The 11171-nt window shown below is 49.2% G+C and overlaps 1 protein-coding gene across 2 annotated transcripts in view; it reads left to right on the top strand.

The window, feature by feature from the left end:
• The first annotated feature begins 919 nt into the window (after positions 1-919).
• Positions 920-11171, top strand: part of SYN1 (synapsin I) — a 44182-nt gene continuing 33930 nt past the window's right edge. For both annotated transcript variants that reach the window (XM_012748324.2, XM_012748313.2), the window contains exons 1-3: positions 920-1434; positions 10860-10917; positions 11020-11111. In XM_012748324.2, the coding sequence (XP_012603778.1) occupies positions 1058-1434; positions 10860-10917; positions 11020-11111 (527 nt within the window). In that variant the 5' untranslated portion in view covers positions 920-1057. The remainder of the gene's footprint in view (positions 1435-10859; positions 10918-11019; positions 11112-11171) is intronic.

Raw genomic sequence — 11171 nt, 5'->3', positions numbered from 1 at the left:
TGTCTCGGTGTGCATGCTTATGTGAGTTTCCCTGGGTCTGTGTGTGTCAGTGTGTTGCCTGTGTGTGTGTAAGTGTATGCATGCTCTTGTGTGTTGCCCTAGGCTTGCATGTCTGTATATACACCTAGATTGGTGTCTGTTTTCTGTCTGTACATGTTCCTATGTGTTTCCTTAGTTTTTTTTGTGTGTATATATGTATCTCCGTGTGTGTCATTCGCTGTATGCCTCCAGGCCTCCCGACACCCTGGGCAAGAGTGTGTACACCGCTCAAGTGTCCACCTCCGCTCGTCTGATGCTGTCTATGCCACCCCCACTCTCTCTGCCTAGCTGAGCTTGTGTGGACGTAGGAGACTGATTTCCCCGCGGGGCACTGCGTGTGACCCCACCCCTAGCAGCGAGGAGGTTACTTCTCTAGTTTTGTGTCTCTGAGTGTGCTTCCACCCCCACCCCCACCCCCACCCACAAAATACCTTCTGTGGTGAGTATCAACACTGGAAGCCGAGTGTCCGCGGAGAGCCCTGTGTATGGGTACGAGTGGGTATGAGGACCAGGATGAGGCGGGCTGGTGGGTGGCCTGCCTTACTACCGACCCTGACCCTCCAGAAAAGCACCCCACCCCCACTCCCCAAATTGCGCATCCCCTATCAGAGCGGGGGAGGGGAACCAGGATGCGGCGTGGCGCGTGCGCACTTCCAGCTTCAGCACCGCGGACAGCGCCTTCGCCCCCGCCCGCCGGCGCGCGCCACCGCCGCCCCAGCACTGAAGGCGCGCTGACGTCACTGACCGTTTCTCCTCAAACTCCCCTTCCTGGCCGCCTTGGTCGCGTCCGCGCCACCGCCGGCCCGACCGGACTGCACCACGCGAGGCGCGAGATAGGGGGGTACGGGCGCGACCATCCGCTCTGCGGCGGCGGCGACCAAGCGCTGCCTCAGTCTGCGGCGGGCAGCGGAGGAGTCGCGTCGTGCCTGAGAGCGCGGCTGTGCTCCTGGGCCCCGCGCGGTCCGCCCCCGCGGCTCTGGCCAGAGTGTCCCTAGGATCCCTGCCCCAAGCCGCAGCCATGAACTACCTGCGGCGCCGCCTGTCAGACAGCAACTTTATGGCCAATCTGCCGAATGGGTACATGACAGACCTGCAGCGCCCGCAGCCGCCCCCGCCGCCGCCCGCTGGCCCCAGTCCCGGAGCCACGCCTGGTCCTGTGACCGGCACTGCCGAGAGGTCCTCTGCGACTGCCCCCGTGGCCTCTCCAGCTGCCCCTAGCCCCGGGTCCTCAGGGGGCGGTGGCTTCTTCTCGTCGCTGTCCAACGCGGTCAAGCAGACGACGGCGGCCGCGGCCGCCACCTTCAGCGAGCAGGTGGGCGGCGGCTCTGGGGGCGCAGGCCGCGGGGGCGCCGCCGCCAGGGTGCTGCTGGTCATCGACGAACCGCACACCGACTGGTAAGCCACTGCCGCGGACGTCTCCCCGCGGGCCTGGGCCCCCAGATCGTTTGGCGGCGAATGAGCAATTATCGAGCGCTGTTTGTGTGCCTGGCACCTGGCCCTCTCACCCAAGTTCTTTCCCTTTAAATTATTATGCTGAGCGCTTCCTGTGTGCCCCACCCTTGTCCCCCCAAAAACCTTCTCAATGGATACAAGGAGCAGTTATTGGGCATCTGCTGTGTACCTCTTTTCCAGACCCCCTCTCCAAAAGCCTTTGGCTTCAATATATCCTGTGATCCGAATATGCCCTGCCTACTCCCTCAACCCTCGCCCCAAAGACCTGGTCCTCTGATGGATCTTGTGAGCACTTATCAAATACTTGCTGTATGCCTCATCCAAGAGCCCTTCCCCAAAGCCTTTGGCTTCAATGAGTTTTGTGCGCATTTTTTGAGAGCCTGATGTGTGCCTTGTTCTCCTCAACCCTTGCCCCAAGGCCTTCTCTCTAATGGATCTTATGAGCATGTATCCAGTCAGTGCTATGCGTCCCACCCCAGCCCCTTCCTCAAAGACCTTTTAAACTATTCAGTAAACATTGATTGAGTGCTGGCTGTGTATTCCACCCCAGCTTCTTGCCAAAAGCTTTGCCTTTAATGGATCTCGTGATTGAATGTATTCTTGACTGAATGCCTTCTGTGTACCCCAACGCCAGGCCCTCTCTCCGAGGACCTTTTTCTCCAAAGGATCTAGGAAGCATTTATTAAGTGTCTGATATGGGCCCCATCCCCAAGCCCCTTCTCAAGCAAATCGTTTTCCTCCAGTGAGTTCCGTGAGCATTTTTGAGCCTTCTGTGTGTGACTCATCTTCAGCCTCTCCTCAAAGACCTTTTCCTACAATGGATCTAGAAAGCATTTATTAAGTGCCTCCTGTATCCCCTGTTCTCAAGCTACTTCTTCAAAGACGTTTCCTTTGGTGAATCTATCTAGCATTTATCAACTGCCTACAGTGTGAGCCTTCTCTGAAGGTTCTTTCCTCCAATATTTTTAGCAAGCATGTGTTGAGTGCCTGCTGTATACCTCACCCCCAAACCCTTTCCTCAATGCCTTTTCCTCCAGTGGCTTCAGTCTGCATGTATTGAGCACTTTTTGCATGACCCAACCTTAGACCTCTCCACAAAGGCCCATGCCTCAAGTTAGTCCAGTGCTCAGATATCTAGCACTTGCTGTGTGCACCATTTCACTCTTTCCAAAGACCTTTTCTTTTAAATACTCCTTGGAGTATTTATGGAGCACCTAATGTTTGGCTGATTCTGTGCCTTCTCCACAAAAGCTTTTCTTCCCATGGATGAAGAATCAAGCTTACATAGATCAAGTATCTGCATCCTCATTTCCCCTCCCTGAAGGGCTTCTCCTGCAAGGATCCAGTGAGCATTTATCAAGTGATTGTATGCCCATCCCTAACCCCCCTCCCCAAAGGCCTTTTATTTTATGAATCCAGTGAGCATTTATTCTTTTTCTGCCAAGTTACTCCATTCTAATCACCATCCCCTAAAGACCTTTCTCTCCAGTGGCTGCCATGATCATTTATGGCATGCCTTCTGTGTGTTCTGTGTATTCACACCACCTCCCCATAGTCCCTGTCTTCCAGCGCATGCAGTGAGTACATGCGCAGTGCCTGTTATATGTAGGGAGTACATTCCCCTTCATTACCCCTAAGAGAACCTTCCCCAATCACAAGGCCTTGCCCCAAGATCCTTTCCTTTGATAAATTCAGAGTGCAATTTATAAGGATTACCCTTTTCTCACACCCTTCAGTCACCCTAGGATTCGCTCTCCCAACCTTAAGTCTATACCCCAAAGGGCCTTTAGTCTATTTAAGCTGGTAAACAACTTCCTCTTTCCAAGTCTCTGGAAGTTCCTGCCCCTGCCTCAAGAACTCTCCAGGGGTCTACTTCAGCCTAAATTTGTCAGTACCAGCTATTTACTGCTTAGATTACTCATTCCCCCCCTTCGAGGGGCCCTTGCCCAGCAGCCTTTTTCTCTATTCAGAACCATTTATTCATTCTCTATATATATTTATTGCAGACTTTGCATGTGTCAGAGTGTGGGAGGCATTTATTAAACACCACTATATACTAGGAAGAACCCTCCTTCAATTTCCCTTCCTTCTAATGCCAACCACCAGCTGGCCTCACTATACCTTTTCCTCCATTCAACCCCACAATCATTTAATGAGCACTTATTGTATACTACTAAGAACCCTATATCCAATGCCTCTTCTCCCCATAGGTAGTCTTAATTGCCCCTTCAACAGTCTCCATCCTGGCTTTCACACTACGCAATCCCGAAAGCTCATAACATGTACTCTTTTCCATTTATTCTGAGTAGGCCCCTTCCCCCACTTAGTGGCCATCTTCCCAGCTGTCCTTTCCTCGCCCAATTAATCCAGAAAACACTTATTAATCTCTTACTGTATTCTGTTCTCATCCTTGCAGCAGGCTTCTCCACTCTTTTCTCCATCAATCCATAAAGCATTTATTGAGCATGTGCTATAATTCCTTCACCAATGTCCACTCACCGTGGTGCTATCTTCCTGGTTAAATTTGCTCCATTGAAGTCAACAAATGTTACTGAGGCCCCTGCTGGATATTGGTAACCACCCTCCTTTACACTTCCCTTCTCCACTTCCACCCTCCAGGCAGGTTCTTTGCTGCTTTTTCCTTGTTCCATCAAGCATTTATTATCTACACAACACTGAGAAGTCCCTTCCCCTCCCCATAACTGCACCTCCAATGTTTTCCATTTTTTCTTCTAATCTGTCCACCAAGCATTTATTGAGCACCTGCTGAATTAAGTGAAAGATCTGTCCCTTCTGGCACCCCAGAAGCCCCCCTTTATCCCAGCAGCCCCTCTAGTCTTCTCCTCCAGTCAATCTAGCAAATATTTATTTAGTGTCTACTACATGTGGGGTGGGGTGGATAAAAGGAGAGAGCCTGTGTACATCACTCTCAGCATGAGGAGCAGAGACCTGCTTCACCAACTTACAGACCTTCAGAACCATGCAAGCTTTAGGGATTTCAGCCAGGAATGGAATAGGAGTTGTGCAAAGTCTGTAATGCAACCTACACTAAGTACAGCCTGATGCCTTTCCAACCAGACCTCACCACTCTCATTTCTTCTTAGGTCTCAATCCCTCCATGGTTTAAAGTTGCAAACTCCGAGTTGAGACTCATCTCCCCCTTTTAGAGCTAATTTAGTCTGGTGTTTTTCAAACTGTGGGTCACCTATTGGCTTATGACCAGCATTTCACTTTCTTCATGAAGTTGGATAAATAAAAATATAAAATAGCAATATACTGCACATAGTAAGTGGAATCATTGTTTAACAAAACTGTTATTCCAATAAAACATATGATCTGTAATGTATATTATACATGGTATAGACTATATAATACATGTGTTATGTTATGGCTTTATAGTATATAATATGTTTTTCTTCATGAAATGGAATAAAATAGAATAGGAAATATCAGACTGCATTGCACATAGTAAAGATAATTATTTACTGAAACTTTCTTTCCAATATGTATGTATACATTCTATACATTCTAGATATATATATACATAATATGTAATATATAACATTTATATGTTACATATTATATAAGACATATTCTATATTCTCTTATATTTGTTGAATGTCTTATATAATATATATTACATATATAGGATGGGTTATATACATATGTATGTAGTGGGTTATATAAACTATATTTCTTATTGTGGCTTCTTTTTTGAGATAGATTTCCCTGGAAGCAGACCCTGAGACTGAGATTTGCATTCAGGAGATTTATTGGGGAGAGCTCTTGAAAACAACACCTGTGGGGGAGGTGGTGTGGAAGGGAGGACTGGGCAGAGGGAAAAGTTGAGCTATGATGAAACTACAACAGAGGCCTCAGCCAGTCCTCTTGGAAGTTCTGGTGCTGGGATGGCCCTTTAGAGTTGTCCCAGCTGAGGAGGCCACCAGGCTTTGGTATTTCTGCGTCAGTCATTGACCATCGGCTGGCCCCTGGGAGGAGGCATAGCTTTGGGTGAGGCAAATCCCGGCTGCAGAGGCCAATTCCCAGTGAGGGACATGCCTGTGAACTGTCAGCGGCAGATATCCTAGAAGCTGGGGGCTAGATGTAAAGGCCTGAAGTGGTGAGGTAAGGATCTGGGGGGAGCATATAGTCCGCCCTTTGTACTACTGCTCAGATCCACTTGCTTCTCAAAGTAAGTTCACCCTTTCAGGGAACAGCATTTCCAGAATGCTAACATTTTGTTTTCTGGGGAAAACTTGAAAGGGCAGAGCAGTGGGATGAAGCACAGCCTCTGCTGCTACAGTTGATTTCAAGGCCATAAATGATATTCATTGTCTCCTCCTGTCATACATTCTAGATTCCCCTCACCCCCAGCTAGCACCTCTGTTGATCTCAATGACTCACCTCATCCTTGAGGGATCCTTGAGCCTTAAGTCCCGTGCCCTTGTCAGGCTGTGGTTGCTGTGCAGAACCCCACACTGTCTGCTTACTGTCAAAGGTGAGCAAGGAATATCAGCAGATGCCCAGGTGGATCACCCAGGTGCCAAACATACTCCTCCCTGCCCCCACTGTGCACCAGCAGCTCTACCTCCTCCTGATGACCCAGGTCAGCAATGTCCCCTGCCAAGACAGAGTGACTCCTCTTCATGTCCCTCGACATGAGAAACCTGAAGTGCCCAGGTGGCAATCATGGCTTAGCATTTAATGGGATTCTTGCTGTATCCTCTGGTAGCAGTGTTCCCCCTTGGAGAACCAGGACCTCTAACCTTGCAGAGCCCTGAGGGAACAGGAAGCACAAATTCCAAAAATGGATCACTGGGATTGCTGGTAAGCTGGGCCACTCCTACTTTAACCTCTGTGTTTCCAGACCCATGTATTCTACCTGTTAGGAACACAGCACCTGCAATGGTCATTGATTTAGGGTTTATACTGTGTTTTGAAGGATGGTGTTCCCATTCTTGCATGTTATCACCTCCAGGCTGGGGTCTTAGCTATGGCTGCAACAAATTGCTCCATCAGGCCAGCAGCTTCTGGGCAGTGTGGTATGTAATGCTATTAGTCGATTCGACGGTCATGAGCCCACTTTCGCACCTCCTTTACTTTGCTGTAAAGTGCATCTTTTGGTTTGAGCCAGTGTTATGTGGGGTCCCATGCTGGTGGATCAAACATTGTGTAAGCCCTTGGACCACGATGATGGCTAAGGTCCTGCATTTAGAAAAGGCAAACCAATACGTGGAATATTCTAGTCAAAATAGATCACTACACTTTGCAGGGTGAAAGGGGCCAAATGTAGTCAGTGTGCTACCAAGGGTTTGGTTGGTCTTCTTGAGGGACGGTGTCATATCAGGGATTCAGTGTTGATCTCTGTTGCTGACAGGTTGGACATTCAGTACTGTCCAGCATCTCACTGCTGCTATTGCCACTTCATTCATGTGCCCATCTGCTAGCACTGTGGTGGCTGGTCAGAGAGTCTGGCTGACATCATCAGGCTGACTCATCCTGTCTACCTGGCTGCCTGGTACCACTTCCATGGTGAATGATGTCTTGTAGGTGTTAACACACAATACAGAGATCTCCACTCCTCACTTTTTGCCCACTCCTGTATGCCCACCTACATTTCTGTATCCCAGCCTTTCCTGTCCTGCTTTTCTAATCTTCCAGGCCCCTGACCACCCAGCCAAGCCATTCACCACTGCCCATACGTGAAAAAAGAAAATTATATATATATATATATATATATATATATATATATATATATTCTAATCTTAAACCACTTCTCTTTTGACACAAAGTAGATGATGAGGTGCATAGTCCGAAGCTCTGCCCACTAGGAGCTCTGCCACTGTCTTTCAAGGTCATCCTGAGTGGGGCTACAGTGGAGCCATTGGCTACTTTTTGGCTTCCATCCACATACCAAGACAATCCATTTGTTAACCAAGCTTAGGCTTTTTCCTCTTTCATCCGCTCATTGTAACAAGCCCCCTTATCTGAGGGACAGGCACTAACTAGCACGTCAGTGGTGGAAGACATGGAGATCTGCGTTAGCTGCTCATGCACCTTGCTTGGTCCTATCTGGGCTCAATTGTGTCTGCTGGGCCTGTCTGACTTTATTACTTGGTGGGTCTGGCAAGACCCAGCTCATAATGAGAGGTTCTGGATGCGTGGTCACTTGGTACCCCGTGGTCTAGCATTCTGTCTCTGTCAGGACCCTGTACTGCAGTGATATTTGTTTCTCAAAAGGCGTATGATTCTCTGCTGCAAATGGCATGGCCTTGCTCCAGAACCCTGAGGGCCTCCCACTCAGGCATCCCATAAGCTCCACATGGCATCTTTCCCTACTGCTGACACCTCTAGTGTCATAGGATCTGCTGGATCATATGGCCTAAGTGGCTGGACTGCTCGTACCACATAGACTGGACCTGCTACAGAGCCCTTTTCTGCTCTGGTCCTCGCTCAAAGCTGGTAGCTTTACATGTCACCTAGAATTTGGGTTAGGGCAGTGTCTACAGGTATGGAATATGCTGCCCCCAGAATGTGAAAAGGCCTACCAGGTGGTGTGCTTTTCTCTTCACGGCAGAAGGTGTGAGATGTAGCACTGTCCCCTATTCTTTGGAGGAGCTGTCGTAGCATATCCTGGACCACTGGATTCCTAAAAATTTTGCTAATGTGGTAGGCCCCTGAGTCTTTGTACCCTGTGGAGTGCATGTGTCTTCTCAAGGCAATGTGTTAATCATCTCTGGCTAGTCTTGCACAATGCCTGATGTAATCGATACAGTGGTCCAGTGTGATATTCTGTAGGATGTCCAGATGGCCCAGGTTCCTTTGGACTATATTATGATGCAGACTGAGAGAGTTAACATAGCCCTATGGCAAGACCATCAACAAATATTATTGTCAGTCCCATGTGAGCATGAACTATTTCTTTTTATTTTTTTATTTTTTTTTGAGACAGAGTCTCACTTTGTTGCCCAGGCTAGAGTGAGTGCCATGGCGTCAGCCTAGCTCACAGCAACCTCAAACTCCTGGGCTCAAGCAATCCTGCTGCCTCAGCCTCCCAAGTGGCTGGGACTATAGGCATGTGCCACCATGCCCAGCTGATTTTTTCTAGATATATTAGTTGGCCAATTAATTTCTTTCTATTTATAGTAGAGACGGGGTCTCACTCTTGCTCAGGCTGGTTTTGAACTCTTGACCTTGAGCAATCCACCTGCCTCGGCCTCCCAGAGTGCTAGGATTACAGGTGTGAGCCACCGCTCCCAGCATTTAAGGAATAGTCACTCAAGTCTGGTTACCATTTCCCTCACACCTGTCAGGTGCCAGGGACATTTCATCAGCCAGTATCTTCCCTTCCACCAGAAACGCATCACAGCCACCATCAGGAAAAGGCACTGCTGCACCCAAACCTCAGGGGCCTGTGCTGTACTCTCCCACGAGAGAGGAGAAGCCCCACACGGCACCTTTCCCCACTGCTGACACCTCCAATGTCATAGGATCTACCAGATCATATGGCCTAAGTGGCATCCCGCTTGCACCACAGCCTGGGCCTGCTGCAGAGCCCTTTGCGTTGCTCCAGCACGTCAGGGACTGTCTGTGCCCTGCCTCTCACCGCTGGGGGATCTTCACTGCCATCTGGCTACTGGGTGACACAGCCCCAGAACTGCATTAGTGTCTTTGTAGGCTGACTTCTGTGGTCCACTGTTTCAGGTTGGGTTCCCTGGAAACAGACTTTGAGGCAGAGATCTGCATGCAGAACGTGTACTGGGGATGTCTTTGGGCTCGACACCTGTGAGGAGGGTAGGGGCGAGCGGAGGGAGAGGCTGGTCCATTATGTGGTTGCATCAGAGGCCTCAGCTGATTCTTGGGGGAGCTCTGGACTTGGATGGTCCTTCAGAGCCAGCCAGGATCGAGGCGAGCAGGCCTTTCTGCCCCCCAGAGACCAGATATAAGCCATGGGCTGCCCTCACGAAGTAGGTGTCACCTTGGCCAAGGCAGTTCCCTGTGACAGAAGATAGTTCTCAGTGGGGGAACAACCATGAGCTGTCAAGCAGCTGATATTCAAGGTACATTGGCCCTGAAGAGGAGAGCTGAGCAGAACACCATAGTATCCATTCCACTTACGGTTGGAAAAGTTTTAAAAACAGTGATATGCACTCATCATCCTCACTCATCAGTTTATAGATGAAAAATGTACAAGTTGGTGAGAGATTCCCTTCTGACACTTGTGAGGGGACGGTGTCAGTGATGGGGTGTGCGTGTGTGTGTGTGTGTGTGTGTGTGTGTGTGTGTGTGTGTGAGAGAGAGAGAGAGACAGAGACAGAGACAGAGACAGAGACAGAGACAGAGACAGACAGACCAAGACAGAGGGGAAAAGGAAATAGCTGAACTTCAGGTCTCTTACACATGTCAGTCAAGTCACCAAGGTCCATTTGTGTGGTGAGGATGTGTCAGAGCCCCCCAGTGTGTGCATATCAATGACCAGTGGCGCTGTGAGTGTCTCGTCCCCTCATCTCCCTTCCATGAGAAACATGACTGAGGATGAGATTCCATCTGTGGAGAAGCCTGTTGGGTAGAAATCCCGGGCCTGGAGGAGGAGGCCACAGGAAACTAAGCCCAGCTGGGGATGGGCCTGGGGACAATGACATAGCAGTTCCTGAGCAGTTCATGATGTGCCTACTGCTGCTCCTACTCCTTTTCCCTCTTATGGCTTTCCCTCATCCTCAGCTGTGCTCCCCCACCCCCATCATTGCCAGCGACACTGGCTTCTTTAGAACCTTCCAGCCTGCACCCCTCAACCCGTTTGTCCTTTTAGGATGCAGCCGCCCACCCACGGCTGTGTCCCTCACAGCACGCAACCACTCATGGTGATGAATGTGCTCCTCCTTGTGGAAGGGCCAGAGAGCAGAGAGATGCTTCAGGCCACACAAAACAGACACAAGCACTAAGACAGACACGGGAACACCTCATAGACACGTATTTTCCAAGGTCCTTTGCCACTTACAAACTTCCTTGCAATTTCAAAGTGTGTTCTAATTTACGTACCCCTACTCATTTTGCAAAGCTTTTCAAAAACATTTACAACAGCAGTGTGAGGAGCAGACTATACTTTGGGAAATGCCTACTCTCTGTGGTTTAAGGAGAATTTATGCTTTGCAATGTCCTTTAACATTTATGCACCTCCATTAGGATTACAACAGACTTTATTGTTCACAAAGCACTGTTGATTTTTTCAAAGTATTGCAACACTTATAAAGCACTTTATGGTTTCTCTAGTAGCACTAAAAGGGAAAGAGGTCAAGGGACTGGCCTGGGTTTTGTCTTCCATCCTGAGATTTGAGCATTAACACATGTGCTCTGTTTTTCCTCTCCAGGGCAAAATACTTCAAAGGGAAAAAGATCCATGGAGAAATTGACATTAAAGTAGAACAAGTAAGTTGGGGCAGGTGGACCTGGAAGCCAACTGTCCAGACTGCAAACTGAGCGATCCTTTTTGTTGATGTGTTCGAATCACCAATTTTCTCTCCTTCCCAGGCTGAATTCTCTGATCTCAACCTCGTGGCTCACGCCAATGGTGGCTTCTCTGTGGACATGGAAGTTCTTCGGAATGGGGTGAAGGTCGTGCGGTGAGTATGAAAAGAGTACCTTGGTGTTGTGGGAGAGACATAAGGACTCCCTGAGAGCTG

This window comes from Microcebus murinus, chromosome X (assembly GCF_040939455.1).
Source record: "Microcebus murinus isolate Inina chromosome X, M.murinus_Inina_mat1.0, whole genome shotgun sequence".
NCBI classification, from domain to species: Eukaryota; Metazoa; Chordata; class Mammalia; order Primates; family Cheirogaleidae; genus Microcebus; species Microcebus murinus.
Note: the sequence above shows the minus strand (reverse complement) of the source record. Positions and strands in the feature narration are given on the sequence as shown.